The sequence below is a fragment of the Pygoscelis adeliae genome, unplaced genomic scaffold (genome assembly GCF_000699105.1).
Source record: "Pygoscelis adeliae isolate BGI_AS28 unplaced genomic scaffold, ASM69910v1 Scaffold44, whole genome shotgun sequence".
Classification (NCBI taxonomy): domain Eukaryota; kingdom Metazoa; phylum Chordata; class Aves; order Sphenisciformes; family Spheniscidae; genus Pygoscelis; species Pygoscelis adeliae.
This window is the reverse complement of record NW_008824761.1, coordinates 2,586,634-2,603,101: the sequence shown is the minus strand read 5'-3', so window position 1 is coordinate 2,603,101 and position 16,468 is coordinate 2,586,634. Positions and strand designations below refer to the sequence as shown.

General features: G+C 33.6%; 1 protein-coding gene across 1 annotated transcript in view; it reads right to left on the bottom strand.

Annotated features, from left to right (window-relative positions):
- Positions 1-2,620: 2,620 nt before the first annotated feature.
- Positions 2,621-16,468, bottom strand: part of KLHL1 (kelch-like family member 1) — a 181,793-nt gene continuing 167,945 nt past the window's right edge. Inside the window, exons 8-10 of the mRNA XM_009323524.1 lie at positions 9,126-9,338; positions 4,386-4,557; positions 2,621-3,045 (exon numbers count right to left, since the gene is read on the bottom strand). Coding sequence (XP_009321799.1) covers positions 2,986-3,045; positions 4,386-4,557; positions 9,126-9,338 — 445 coding nt within the window. The 3' untranslated portion in view covers positions 2,621-2,985. The remainder of the gene's footprint in view (positions 3,046-4,385; positions 4,558-9,125; positions 9,339-16,468) is intronic.

The following is a 16,468-nucleotide window of genomic DNA, read 5'->3' as shown; positions in this document are numbered from 1 at the left end:
TTTTAATTACTTTTACTCATGCTTGATTAATACAGAAGAGGTTCATATATAAGGATGGGCAACAATAGGAAAAAAATGGGTCTAACTCCCATATATAAATACAGGCTAATGTGAAACAGACTTTCTAGTAAAACTGGTTGACATTCTGGAAAAAAAAAGCAAGCTACAATGAATAAAAAAGAATTGGAAAGATACAGAAAATGCTAACATCTTAGAACATACTTAGTATATTAAAATACAAAATTTACAAGCAGCATTTTGAGGAATTTAATTATTGATTTCACTGAAATTAATATTTGTTGCAGATCTGATTCCACTGTGATTTCATACTGTGAAATCAAAGGGATTATTTGAGAGAAAAGGTACCATGCTAGATTAACAATGATGACATAATCCAGTTTTTGAAAAGACATCTGCTTTTCTTGTAAATGTAATATTGTTTAGCACAACTCAGCCTTTCAGGAGCAATTTTAACTCTTATATGTAAAAAAGGGATCTTAACGGATCACAGAAACCAAGATCAAGATTATATACCATTTTGATTTAAATCCATTCACTTTGAAGTCAAAGGTAAAACTATTATTTTTTTTAATAAGAGCAGAGTAAACACAATGGAAAGAAAAACTTAAAATTTAATTAAAAAAATCTCCCTAAATTCTGTTTAGAAGAAACTCCAGAACATATTGATGTAGGTGCATAATAGAATCTGAAAGCCAAATTTGGCTCTTATTGTGGCTAGGTTTTACCTAATCTAAATAAAACAAATAAATAATTTTATTCTTTCAGTATAAGAGAAGTGGAGTAGTCTGAAAAATTTCACATGAGAATAACGTTTTATTCTGGATAAATAAAGGAAATTGAGAATAAAAAATAAAATTGAAGATAAATTAAGAGTAAAAATGATCAAGGCACAGAAAACAAATCTGTCATGGATTGCAATTAATAGAAGTGATCCTTTTTTGAAGGTCAGTATATAGGCAGAGTAATCATATTTGTATTGTGTATGAATATAATGTAATCAAAAGGAAGTTCTGGGAATAGAATTAAAATTCAATTTCTAAGTTCATTAGGTATCTGTAGGAGAACTGAATGTTAATGTCTATGTTTAATTGCAATTGTAATTCTAGAATCTTCTTGGTTTGGACTCAGAAGCTTAAGTTTGTGTGAAGCAAAATTTGTAGAGTGGTAACATCTTTTATTCAACAAGTTATAGTTAGGAAAAAATGGACATGCTTGACTGTGGAAGAAAGACTAATTGCAATTCAAAAGCCAACTGACTGTGGAAAACTAATATTAAAGATTTTGCAACTGATTTCTAATTAGGATAGAGAAGCATATAAAAAGATTTAAACCAGTATACTTAGGCTTCAGAACTGAAGTTCAGTTTGTGTCAGGAAACAAAGATCTCCATGCATGCTGATGCTGTTAGAAGGAAAGACACATCTTCAAATCAAGTGTCCCAAGTAGGATGCTGTATGTATTTTTTTAATCTCAAATGGTTTTGAAGTTTTCCACTGGTAAAACTCTTTTAACTGCAACCAGAATTCCTCCCAAAATTGCTAGTGAGAGAGGGCTGTGAGGTTTCTGCTTTTGGACCATGAAATGTTTCCTAAAGGATCAGCAAGGCTTTAAAGAAGAGGTATACTTGGTAGTCCTGGTCCCACGGCCTGTGCCCCCCTGAATAGCACAGTTTCATATTCCATTAGTGGCCTTAGGATTCAAACTGATTCAGCTAAGAAGATAGAAAGCATCAACGTCAAATCTACTGCCAAGGCAAAAGCTCAAAGCATCGTTACTGCCACAGATTATCAACCCTAAAGGGAAGCACAGATGACACTAGTATTTTACCATATGAACTTTATTAGATCAAATAGTCTAATTTTCCTTATTCCACTTGCATTTATTCTGAATTCCCTACTTGCTGTTATTCTGTCATAAGTGGAAAGTCATAAATTGGCAGCTCTAATCAGGCAAAGTCGTGTACGTACGAGCATGAGAAAGAAATAAAATGTAGCATTTTTATCCCTCTTGAAATGTTAGAAGAGGTTCTATAGTCACGATTTATCTGTTACATGATGCAGTGAAGGAACAGTATCAATTTTCCAGCTTTTCATGAGCTTCCAACATGCAGAAGATGCATTAAACAATGAGATCAGAGCCCACATGCTTAAATTGAATATAAGGTTAAGAAAGAATTAGGAAAGTGTTCTTCTGACTCCCACATTTGCGACAAAGCCCCAGTGTAGCCAAAGGATTGATTTGTGTATAATTCGATTAAATACACAAACTTCCCCTTCAGTAGACTCACTGATAAGATACGTTAACACTGGCAAGGAGGTACAATCTGAAGCTACAAAAAAAAGTCATCTTGGAGGTTTGCTTTTAGTTTTGTTTTTCTTCCTACTGTAAAGCAACAGCTCAGTCATTGTGAATGAAACTTGAATATCCAAACTTTTCTACCTCTTCCCTTCAGTAAGAACTAAACTGCCTGTTTAAATAAGAAGGCCATAACCCTTCTGAAGACAAGACCGGAACAGAAAAATTTTATATTACTACCTACTTTTCTCTTTTAAAAAACACAGTTTAAAAGTGATTAAATGTACTTTGATGTTTCTGCAGTTAAAACTTTTGTGGCCATGAAAACTGTTCTCGTGTTCCCTCCTGCTCCTTGAGTAGAGCTGTCCCTCGATTATCCAGTTCTGCAGGACACATTAGTGAGAACAGTACCTGAACTTACTTCTCCATGTTCACATATTTATGCCTACAACAGCCTGATTTTTTTTTCTTGTTCACTGACTGTGAACAGTTTTTATGCTTTTATAGGGCATAAATACTCAATCTTTCTCACTTCCAAACTTCTTCAAGTTTGTGATCAACAGAGTATTCACTGTGTAAATCTTTGTTCTCATGACGTTATCATTCCTGTTGTCTGATAGAAAAATAATCATTTCACAGTTAGTAAAATCCTAAGCAGTGCTGAAAAAGTCATGGTTGTTTGATGACTACAACACAGGCACCAGCTCTTCCAATATTTAGGGAAGCCATCTGCAGAAAAAAAGATACAAATTAACTGAACAGGAACAAGCCATGCAAGAGATTGCCGAAGTGCTGTGTCAACATTATTCTAAAATGGTCAAAATTAATGGGAGTATAAACCACTAAAAATAAATACAACCCACAATATCCTAGTATTGTAGTTTTAAAGTTACTTACTCACATCTGACATCTTTCACTTGAAAGTGTGAGAACAGGAAAAAGAAGGAGTGATTTTAGAGCTGTCATCAGTTTTGTGAACTGTTGATATGCAAGGGATTTCTATAATCTGTAGACTGTAGCTAATGCTTCCACTTTAGTCCCTGAGGCAAGGTCAATGTTACTAATACCAAAATTTTATGGTTCCAGTATTCCTAAACAGATTCAAGTGTCCTTTAGAATAAGTTTGGCAGCTTTAGACACTATTCAGGACAACACGAGGTTTAATAACTTTAGGAGACCGGATCTTGCTGAAACTAACACAGTACAGTCAGCTTATATGGTATGTAATAATAATAGTAATGATAGTACACTTATTTTAGGATAAGAATATGCTTTTGAAGTATGTACTTTTCTCACTAACTTTAAGGGGTACTTAGGGTGACTAATTCAGAAGTAAATATCTACACTGGTGGAACAAATTACTTTTTCAGAAAGTCTTAAAACAGAATTAATATCAGAAAATGTTGAAATAATCCTTTGGGTTTTTTTAAGGCTTTGCTGTGAACCCAAATCTTTCCAAGCACTACTGTGACATAATAAAATACATCCCTTCTACAAGCAAATCACCAGTCCCCAGCTTCTTGCATTATACCACTATTTCTATTATACCTATTAATTTTTATATGGTCCAATATTAGGAACTTACATACAGTTCAAAATTTCAAAATATCCATCAAACAGAAGATAATGGTATTGAAGAATGAAATGAAAACTTGACTCTCTACATAAAATAAGCAAATTTTCATATGAAGGATCTTCAGGACATGCTGGTTGCCAATTAAAATTCCAGATCCATTTTGATACTTTTTATGACATTTCTTCTGCATGAAGAAAGATGAAAAAAATTAATTTGCTATAGAAATTGAACAGAACAAGAATTTTGTCTGAAAGGTAACAAGATAATATTTCTAATGACTGCTTATTCTGTCTTTTTCCAGTTTCTTAGGATCTAATTCTCTTTTTTCTGTCTTCAGAGGAAACTCCTTACATAATAGCTGATAAAATACTAGGATTATTTTTATAGTTATGGCAACCTCAGATACCAGATTTTTTTTTTCAGAAAAGTAATGTTTTTATGTACAACTATCAAAACATGTTACAGATGAAAAAAATAAAGACTTTATGATTACCTGTGTCCATTCATTATTTTGAGGGTCATATGCTTCCATAGTGTTCAGGTATGTTTGACCATCATAGCCTCCTACTGCATATAATTTGTCACCAAGGAGACAGACACCAACAGCATCTCGAGGCATACTCAGTGGAGCCACCATTGTCCATGTATCAGTTTTTGGATCATACCTGAGGAAAGAGAAAGGAAACTGAATGTCCAGGGAGAAGATAAATGTCAATTCATGCTGATCTTCCTTGAAATATAGTCCTCTTTTTTTTTTTTTTGGGGGGGGGAGGGAAAAGCCTTAGCATCTTATCCAAAATATTCTAACAGCAAAAAGAAACATACAGATTTATTGTGTTCCTAATTCAAACCTCTAAATGTTGATTAGGAAAATTTGCTCAGCTAACCTTTTGGAATAAACTAAGGTATTTGTGGGGTAAGGGGTCATAAAAAGAGATTTGAGAAGGATATAAGAGCAATATCTGGATGTATGTCTATTTATATATATATATTTTAAATAGGATATTTCTTGTAGCATATTAAAAATATTCTTTCTAAAAAAATATTACATTATATTTTAATTCTAAAATTATATTGTACAATGTTCACAGCCAGAAAACCTCCCTAAGAATTCAGGAGATATGTTTAACTGCATTAGAGTTAGATTCTCCTCCTGATAGTTGCTCAAGTGAAGAGAGTAGTACCTGTTTTAGGTCATTAATCACCATAGAATTTTTAAAACTGAGGGCAAAATTCCTTTTGTATAATTATAGTAATTTAAAAATTAAACATTTAGCCTAAGCCATTAATTTAGGTATTCATTAACAATATAAAAATTAGATAATTTCAGAAGACATTCCGCTGTATTTGTTTTAGACATCTGTAAAATAGAAATGAATCACCTTTTGATAGTCTCTCTCAGTTTGTTTCTAAGGATGTCTGGAGTATAGGTTAAACTAGATACCTCATTTTTAGATGACAAATATTGCTAAAATAGAATACTGTATCACAGTATGATAGAATTAATGTCATCTGTCCTTAAGCATCTCCACTATGTAGTAGAATCACTTGATAATCAGTGGAAAAAAATAAACAGTTTAAGAATACAAATCCTCTGACTGACTTTAGTCATTTGCTTAAGTGTAAGGTAGATCAAACTTTGGGCATGATAATTTCACTAAAATAATTATAAAGGAACTCCATAATGGCTAAAAATCTTATTTATTTACAAGTCCTCTAACTACTATATTGTTATATAAAATTAGGCATCAAACCACTTTCTCCCACACCTTTAAGAGACAGTATTAGCTGTAAGTTCATTTTTCGGGGGGAGTCAAGTTCTTTCAACATATTTTCTTGTAGTCTAAACTTTATTAACTAGAAGCTGAAAAACCTACAGAAAGTTGTATATACATACGCTTTACAAAAAGGAAAATTCTAGGCTTTTACTACAAAAGCTGACTATAAGAGCCCCTGTAACTATTTCAGTCATTCATATTTTCAGTAAGCAACTGGTAGGAATACTGTTATAAGTCCCATATTATATTTGAACAATAGAAAATTTTTAAACTTTTTAATATAGATATTGTAACAATGATGTTACAGTGCTTTGCTTGTAACATGACCTTCAAATCAGACAATAACAGAATTGTCTTTAGCCTTGATTAAATTGTTCTTGACAGCTAAATACATTTTAGGAAAAAATTCTACTCATCTACTGGCTGCTAACCCTTCTGGCTTTATTTGGACTTCTCAGAAAATAAAATGGTAAAATGTTGTATTTAACTTTTTATGTCTAAAATGCCATTAAATGGATTGTGTTGTCGATTTTCCTTTCTTTTTAAAATTTTATTTATCCACATTCTTTCATTTTGCTATCTTTCCTTAAGAAATTTTGAGTTAAATACCTAGATTTGTGATAAATGTCTTTTAAAACTTGAGAGGAAAATACTTTAAAAGAGTGACTGAATATGTGGAAGGGAAATGCACATGTAACGACAAAACAAAAAAAAAATTTGAGTGAATTTTTTCAAAGACTGTGTGACTTTTTCAACAACAACATCGTATGCGTCTAGCTGAAAGAGTTTCACAACCAGTGAAATGCACCAGCATGCACTGTATCTTCACCTGCCTAAAGGCATTAAATTTTAATAGACTCTTTGATACACTACTTTTGAATTACAAGGGCCAAGGTGAGGAGCTGCAAAAGAAGGAAAACTAAATACAATTGACATCTTTGGACTTCCTTTTTTTTTCCAATAAACAGGTAAACAAGGGCTAAACAAAATTCTTATAACTCAATTCTGTCAACAAAATAAAACTGCACAAGAACTTGTTTTTTGTAATTGCCAGGAAAATGTCTGAGATTTCTTATATCCTTTCTTCTGCTAAAAACAAGTGTACATTTCATCTTTATAATAACTAGGTATGCCCTAGGGTGAGAAAGGTTATGATAAAAGTTCCTGAATGCGGAAAGAAATCAATTTGAAATCAAGGTGAGACGAAGGGGAAAAACTATAGATCACTTGCTTATGAATTTGGTAGCTGTCAAGTTTGGAGTAACATTTTGAAAAGAAACCTACTTTATAAAATCTGCCAAAATACCTCCAAACTTTTATAATTCTTAAATAGGAACTAGTTATTTTATCTTTAAAAAGGAATACAACATTGTAGTTTCCCAGCTTGTGAAGAGCAGCCAAACATAACTATTATTTTGTTTTAGAATGCTTGAATCCATAGGAAATCCTTTACAATTGCATCAACCTTAGAAGAGTTCAAACTGGGAGTCCTAATTACTATTGAACAGGATTTTAACAGTAGCGTTTAAAAAACACATATCTGCTCTCACTAGATTTACATAATCTCAAAAATAAATTTTAAAACATTATGTATGGTTTAACAGTCTTCTGGGAGAAAATTGGTATTTGAATAAAGCACATCCTATCGGGCTGTATCAGAATGACAAAATGACTGAAGCAGAGACTCATTCCTGAAAAGGATTGATACCCTAGATATTTACAGAAAGTAAAACATTAAGAAAGATATAAAATAACTTGCTATAATAAACTCATTATTACTTACTAGTCTTTGGTTTCCTAAGTTATTGAGATGTTTTTATTTTTTGAAGATGATGTGTTATTTTTGAATGTAAAAATAGACACATTAAATCACATCCCAGCCACCCTATAAACTTATCAATCACAGGGAGGGCCATGAGAGTTTTTTCATGTTTTAGTGGAGTCTACTGGTTAATTTATATCCACCCTACGCAAGGTAATAGCCTTACAATTTCTGATTTGTTAGTCCCAACTTTTAGTCTGGAAGCTAACAGCCCATGAAGTACATTATCCACATTTTTTGCTATCAGTGCAAAAATACCTACACAAGGAACACTGTATAATGTCATTCAGATACCAGTACATAAAATAGGTTAAGGATATGTGGTTTAGTTCATTGTTATAATCCCCCCTGAGAAAGACAAATGTGATGGAATGTGGTTTGTCTTCAACATCAGAAGGGTTTTTCTTCTCAGAGACTGAAAAATGAAAGAAAAGCTCCCTTACAAGTACCAATAAGCAGAAGTAATTGGAAAGATTTCATACTTATTAATATTATCACTAGTAGTCTTAACATAAATTTACTTCATTGAAAATTCTGGTTATTGTTCCTTATAAATAGAAGCCCACGAGGTTAGGCCCTGTAAGTACAGGCATCATGGGATTTCTCTGATGAACTTTCTGACTGTTGGAGACAAGAAGTAAAGTATTTGGCAGTCTGTGATCTTTGCTTACATACAGTAGAGATGGGAATGAGCCTAAGACTGAGCAAAATCATATGGATAACATAAGAAGTAAGTTTTATCTTATAATTTTTGGATTACATATTGGGTAACTGGTAAATGCCAAGCCAGATTCAGCAGAAGCAAGAATTGACATTTAATTAAAGTTTAATCCCTTCAGAAAATAAATAAATAGATAAATCTCTCCCAGCGTCTATCTTTACTTGCATGTTAAGATAAACCAACTACTCAACCATATCTAATTTAACCTTTGCAGCCTGTACATATTTGGACAGTGTATTTTTCCTTATTCTATTTTAAAGCATACAGAAACAGAAAAAAGTCAAACCTTCACGAAACATTTGAAGAGTACCTTCAAATCAAATGGTATAATCACTCCACCTGTGCCCTGCTGCCCTACTAGATATTCTTGAATTTGCAGAATATCCACTTGCAAAATTCAGGGTACTGTAAATACAGTGTGTAAGGCTTATATTAACATGTCAGGAAGTGGCAGTGTTGCTAAAGGAAGCTACTGTCATGTACTGTAAATATCCATCACTTAAGCAGTTCTATATTTCTTCTTTGCTCAGCATGTTTTTAGAGTTACAAAATACTTCTAGATACAACTTGGCATTATAAAATTACTTCAAGTCTGAATTTTTATCTCTGCAAAGTTTAGTTTATGACTCTACAGTGTGTAATATTGTGCCTTAAAAAAAAGATTTCTTAAATGAGGTGTGAAAAGAGTGGAGTTTTGTGTCCATGATAATATATTAGTACTGTGAAAAAAGGGGAAAGAAAATAACCTTCAAAGAAATTGTCTTCTACAAACCTCTATGGAATTTTTCAAGTAAGTAGTAAGTTGGCATTTCTTGACGTAAACACATCCATTAATTTTACCATCATTTAGCTAAGAAAATGATGCTACTGGGCATTACTTAGTATTCAAAAAATGCATGTATAATTGGATACCTTTCTACATAGTCCAGCAGTCGGGAACAATGGTTAGAAGCAGGAGCATCATGGCCTCCAACTGCATAAAGAAAGCCATCACATGTAGCCACTCCTACACCTCCTCTTCTCTTACACATAGGAGCACACATATTCCATTTATTTGTGTGAGGATCATAATATTCCATTGAACTCAAACACGAACTTCCATCCCGACCTCCAACTGAATATAACCTAAGAAAGTCCACGCAAATAAAAATGTTAATAAAACGAGAGCTCAGAACTGTAGAAATAAAATCAAGGATCATCTGGGTTTCCTATCTGACATCAGCAAACAGGAAAAAGAAAAAAATATAATCTCTCAAAATCATATGAATTTAATATGGTCAGCAAACATAGATGATTTTAATATTTTTACCAAATTCACATATTACTTAGTGCTTTGCCCGCCTGAATAGAAAGGAAGGTATTTTCTTTCCAGTAATGGATATTTTCATTCTTCTATTACAGTATATACTGCCAAGAGTGCCGTAAGTGACATACAGATTTGTCTCTATAGATTTATAAATCATGTAAGCGGCGTTGCTGCCTAACTGCTCATCATCTGTGAGGTGGAAGTGAACGTGCTAACTTATAATTGGTAATCCAGACAAACAAGAAATATGCAATCCATTTATTATAGTTTCTCTGTGTTTTTATCATGCATCAAAGTAGTGGGAATTAACCTGTCCTGTATTTTAATATTTTATCTTGTATAATTCTCAATGCGCTTTTCTGCTTGGCTTTCGGCTTAGGATGTGTCTCCTCACGCTGGAGGCTGCGGAGGCTGCTGCCAGCAGCGTGGTTGTGGGGATGAAGGTGAATATGGATGGGGAGATGGGGGTGGGGGGGGGGGGGGGGGGGGGGAAGAAAAAAAAAAAGAAGTACTGCATAAGCTCTGCATGCTAAAGTACAAAGCATACGGAAAACTGTAGTCAGTCTTTGATCTAGTATTCAGCCTATTCCACATATAAAACTGCCAATGGGAGGCTCATGTCCAGACAGAATTTTACACTTACAATATAGTAGAGATCAAATATGCAGTGCATTGCAGAAAAGAATATAGCATTATGTTTTAAACACGGATTTTTAAAAAGTACTACCTCGGTTTCAAGATTCTTGGTTATACTGAAGAAAGGTATTGCCCACACTAACATTAACATGTCTACTTAGCAAGTAAGAAAATGATACCCCCAGGCACTGTACGTTGATTTTCTTCATCAGAATGTATTGAGGACTGAGTTCTGTAGGGAAGTCATGGAAAACTTCTGAAAATACTTTAAAGTTGAAATGCAAAAATGTGGTTTAACAAAAAATATGTTGTGTTTGTAACTATCTGCAGGCAAGAAACTTGTTTCCTTCCTCCCTTTATAATGGTTCCCAGGAGGAAACAGTTCTGATTGTTCTTTTCCACTATTACCATGCTGCATTCGTTTCTTATATGAATCCTTTTGCAGTCTGTTGCCTTTTCTACAGTGCCTGGAGATTAACTAATAGAAACACAGGCTATTTTAAAGTCCAACCACTGAGCAACTTAGGATGCAAAAGCTGTCTGTGTGAAGCAATTACTCATTTGGAAGCTTTTACTGTCCTAAGCGCTCCATGAATTCAGAGCTACTTAAATGTGCTTTTACCACTACGTTTCATTGGCATGGATGCTGATGAATAAGGAAGTACCATACTACCACTAAATATGTCACTGAAGCCATAGAACATTTAGGTACTGCCTGACAGACATACTTGTGCTCTGACAAAAGTAGCCAGGAGAATCCATACTCCTCTATGGAAGATGTTAAAGCAAATACACTTTTTTGCAACTATTTCTGTAGGTCCAGACCTAAGACATTTACCTTTCTATATGATTATCAGATATCTACAGGTGGGATCCAATTCAAGATTAAGACATGTAAGTGTTAATCTGTGGGTGTTTACAGCGTCTAAATTGCTGTTATGTTCAGGGTAGTCAGCCGAACCTAAAGAACAATTTGATTCACCAGCCACAACCATACTTTTTTTCTTCAGCAGAGAGTAAGAACTGCAGAACAGCACTAAAAAAAATTTAAACATGTGATCCAAATACATTTACATTAATATAAACGTAAATATAAGCATTTACATGTAGGTGTCTGCAAGGATGTTATCCTTATTTTCAAAGATGGGACTTGGTTCAGCTTCCCACAGACAGTGATCAAACATTATTTGTGACATCTAGGGTACGGTGACATTCCCTACAGACTGGCAGATATGTCAAAGATTACACAGGACAAAAATGCATGATTGCTGGAGGTCAAGTAAGATATCCTGAGGCAATTCAAATGACAGTAGGTAATTACATGTAGATAAGTGAATTGATCCCTAAAAATGAAGACCATAGTGATTGGAACCACCCAGTTTTTGTTTAAATGCTCTATGCTATTCAGAACAAACCAAAATTAATCTCCAAAATCAGATTTTGGAACTACCATTTTAGGGTTTGATTGTGTATATTCCTCAGCAAGGAATAGTTCATAAGACTAACAATAAAATTTTATTTCACAAAGGTCTGGTTCAGACAAATAAAAGTTGGAAATTGAGTAATTGTTTTAAAGCTCTGCTGTGGCTGAGCCTGAACACCTCAGTCAGGAATTGCTTCCACTCTTCAGCCAAGTTCCCTAATCCTTAGTCACAAAGGCCCAAAATGACTGCAGAACAACTCTGCAACCAGTGCTGAATATTCAGGATACTGTACAGCTAACTGAAATTTTTGCCATACTTATATCCAAAGATATTTAGTAGTCTTACTTCCTTCTTAGTGCTCAGAGTCCTATTTTATTACATGACTTAAAATGAATCTATTTTTGCAGCTTTGTCTTTCTTGGTAACAGTTTAGAGTAAAATTTCTATAGGGAAAAGTATAATGTATTTCTCTAAAAAGCCTGAAAACCTGGCACTTCTGAGATCAGATATCAGTCCTGTAATTGCAAGGGCTACTCTTATACCTCTTAACTATATTCAGTTCTATTACTTCAGTTACCTGGTACCACCCCTGCTCTGGATAATTTGTTGAAAATACTTGTAAGTAGACTTTCATTGTCATGTACAAGTACTTGCAGAATTCAGAGCTGAAAGATAATCCAGTGAGTCTGAATTTAGCGAATTCAAGTTCCTCAAATTTTGCTTTGTTTGTTATTTTCACTTTGTTAATTTACAATATTATCTTAGTAATTTTACCTTGCCTTACATACTACTTCAACTAGCATCAAACACATAGCTCAATTTTTTCTATTTCTCCCAGATTACTGGTGTCTGTAGACTTCTTGTAGGTGCCATATCTCTTAACAGCATTTGAGCACCTACAGTATTGTAAGACTTCTATTTTCAACATTGCATGATTAAAAAGAAAGCTTGAGAAATAAGCATAATCACGATCACATAATAGTCGTATCTTCATTCATTTTTGAGTTGGGAATATTCTGTTAACTGAATTGCACCTCCTTGGGTATCCCATCAAAACTGTTGGGATTTCTATTACAATCATCACTGTTTAGAGGGGAAGATCAACAAGGAAAAAGCATCCAGTACTGAGTATTTTCATCTCCACTAATCACAGTGAAAGTTTTGCCTGTGGAGATGTTATAGATTTCTATTCCCCAATGGCCTATATTTCAGCTTATTCAGACACCGTGTGTAAATATGAATTTAGACCAAACTCAGTCTCCTCTGAGCTGGAAATTTGTCTTTTCAGGGTTTGGTCACTTCTTTTTATATTAAGATGGACAGAGATTCCTAAACATTTGTGTATATATATATGTATAAAATGGCTAGAAAATGCAGTAGAAGTTTCAAAGTAGGAGACATCAGGAGAGATCATGACTGGCTGGATCAAAAGCATTTATCTCAGTGCTATCACTACAAACCTTTGATAACTAATCAGAAAAGCCATTTTTAAATTCAGTTAGACAAGCCAACCTCAAAAGACCAGACTGCCTTTGATGTGAAGTATTATGGCTTGTGAAAACAGTTGAATCATGGCTTTGCTACATTTCTTAACGAGGTTTTGCCTTTCAAAATTCTTTCACTATGAATATCAAACACCATATCCAGTCTTTTGCTTTGGCCCCTTTTTACCCTTTTCTACCCTTTTAGTGTGCCTGAAAGAGCAACAGAGAATTACTCTGGCACAAAGAATATCTGCCCAGTGGAAGTGAGGGGAAGATAATTTTCATCAGTGCTGGACTTCTGTATTGCTCAATCAGTCCATACCTGATCTAGGAATCAGACTATAAGAGAGGAAAGATATCTATCCATGCTGCCTTGGTTATGCCAATGAACTGGCAAAAATTGAAAAAACAATTTTCTGAATGGAAAGCATTAATGAAGGCTTATTTTTGTGTGTAAATTTGGAATGGTATTTCATGTATTTGGTGCAGTAATGCAGTAGTGCAGTAAATTAAAAATACACACAGTTTGACCAAAAAAAAAAAAAGTGAAGGAAAAAAAAGTCATAGAGTAAGTGCCTGCAATTAAAGAAATAGTAACTACTGATAGAAAATATTGAGAGAAAAACACACTTTGCATGGATAATATCATTACGGCAAAGTTCTTCTTCCTACACTAGAAAGTATAGTTTCCTAATAGAAAGAACCTGTTTCGAGTAAATTTAATTCTAATCAAATTTATATGGGTACATTATCTCTGCAAGACCAGTGATTGAATGTAGATTCCACCAGTTAAAAATGTTCTTGACTGTATCAGGCTATAAAATAATTAAGACAAAATAGTCTTTGTAAATTAATCATTTACTACAGCATGAGTTTATGGCCCTTTATTTGCTTATTTATTAAAAAAAAATACAGTGAATCTGTCCTAAATAAGAAATTATTATTGAATTCACAGAATTACTTTCTGCTAGACTGAGCTAATGTGTTTATTATATTCATCTTCTTTGTGAGTTTAATAATTTTAGACCATATAGCTGTTCCATTTTGTTTTGTCTCAGTATCCATTTATTGCACAACTTTGACTAAAATATTAAAAAAATATCTACACCTTTTTGTAGTTTCTACAGTTAAGGAAGAATATTTTCAACATGTGTCCCTTTTTCCCTATAGCAGGAGGCAGAATAATTGCCTTTTTGAGAAAAGAGTTTGATCAAAAGCAGCAGCTAATAAACAGCACGTTTATAAAACGTCAGCAGTGTCAAAACTGTCATAAAAGAACCTGAAATAACTTCTACAGGATTTAAATTAAGGTATAAATTTATTTATAGGTCAAAGTACATTTAGAGTAAAATACAGTAAGAACAGAGACAAGATTTAAAAAAATTCTACAAAAAAATTCTAAGGCTGATAGCTTATGAGTTAGTCTTTGAAATATGTTTGTCATTCTTCTAATTGCAAAGGGGGTTAGTAAAATTATTTACATTTATAAAATACCTAACAAGTAATAAGTCAAATTTCATTTTGCTCTCTAGTTGGTTAGATAATGTAAGATCTGTTATGGAAACAGACATGTAAAAGCATGAATTTTTTGATAATGAAAAGCACTGCTGTATTTCAGTATCAGGCAAAATATTCACATCATTCATAAAATACTGATTTTAAAGTATTTGTTTGTAGTCAGTGAGAATATTATGGGCAGAAAGCATGCAGCATGAAACCTATTTTCTCTCTTTACCTGACTGTAATTACATATGCCAAGTATAGTATTTTTCTTAGTTCAAATGGATTAGTAAAAGAATAACTGAATTGTCAATAAGGCACAAGAGCAAAGTAACCCTCAAGCAAAAACAGCCATGAAAAAAACTGCTCTGATGGGAAATATAATTGGTTCAGTCATACTTTCTTATCTTGTTAGCTTGGCATGAAATTTTGAAGTGTTACTTCAGGTTTAAAAATCAAAATTACAGCATATTAATACCTCATTTATTTATAATATTTAATAACTAGTTCCCTAGTTTTTACTGAAGTATGAAAATTATCAGTGTATTGCAATTATATGGATGACTTTAAAAAAAGTTTTAGATCATTTAGTCTGTGACCTTCACAATGAACAAATCCTTCTCAATTCAATGATTTTAACCAATAATGAAAGATTCAGCTGAAGTTGGTCTACCGAGTCAAAAGACATTTCATTTTACCCCTATATTAGTTATTAAGAAGTTAAGCTTAAAATTAGAGAAATAGAAATATCAGTTAACAGTGGAGATGGCATGGTATTCTGTTCTGCTGAGTATAGTAGATATTTGATAGCTGCTGTAAGGGCTGTTACCCATAAAGATATTTAGTTGAGTATCAAATTAGATATTTAGCTTGCTTTCATTTCAGTAAGATTTAGGTGTCTAAATAGCCTTCCAGATTTACACACCTGTGGAAATAAGAAAGTATGTGTATACACATGTATATACACACACACGAATACATGTGTGTATACATGTGTGTATATAATTCAAGTAAATGCCTACATTTGGTCAGGGGAGTATCTCTAGACTTCTCCAACTGTACTGATCAAGGTACAGGTCCCAGCATATAGGCACTAGGTACTCTTTGACACAGGCTAGGATTCTCATGCTTCATCTCCCACTAAAGATAATAATTACAAGCCAGACTTTCAGAATAATCCAGAATGAGGGATGCTGATATCTTCTGCAGTTTTGATCATGAGGTAAAACAGTGATTGCTGAATGCTTCTTAAGAGTCTGTGCTTCATTGTGGAAGCTGCACAATTAAAAAATTGGCTGTGAATCTTTCTAGGTATTACCCACGCTGCCTCCCACTGTATCAATTGGTACATATGTTACATTTAAAAGCTTAAGTTTGATGGAGTGACCTGATGGCCTTTTCCTGTCAGGTATTAGGACTGACTAAGTTAACTCACCATGCCTGCTTGGTCTGAAGTACCTTTACATACCCAAATTAATGCATACCATACTATGTTATGTTCATTATCTATGTAGAATTTGTTGTTCGTTACAAAATTTACAGAAAAAAAAAACACTATGTAGTAAAGACAAAATGTTTCTTATTACAAAAACTGAATGGCAGACCTTACAGCAAATGACAGTCACGCTAGCTGTATACCAGTCAACAGTCAGCTAGTCCAAAAACCTTGTTTGTGTGGGTGATGAAGAGAAGTACACACTAAAAGATGCAGATGTGCGGTAAACATGCAAAATAGAAATGTGGCCTAAGCCTGACCATATGGCAGCCTGACCACAGCATATCAAGAGAAAACAGGCTCATCAAGTCCCTGCCTTGCAATGTAGCAATGTCTTTAGCATCTGCCATGTTTCCTAACAATGATTTGGGTTCTAAAGAGCAATGCATCCTAGCTGCATATGCATCTGC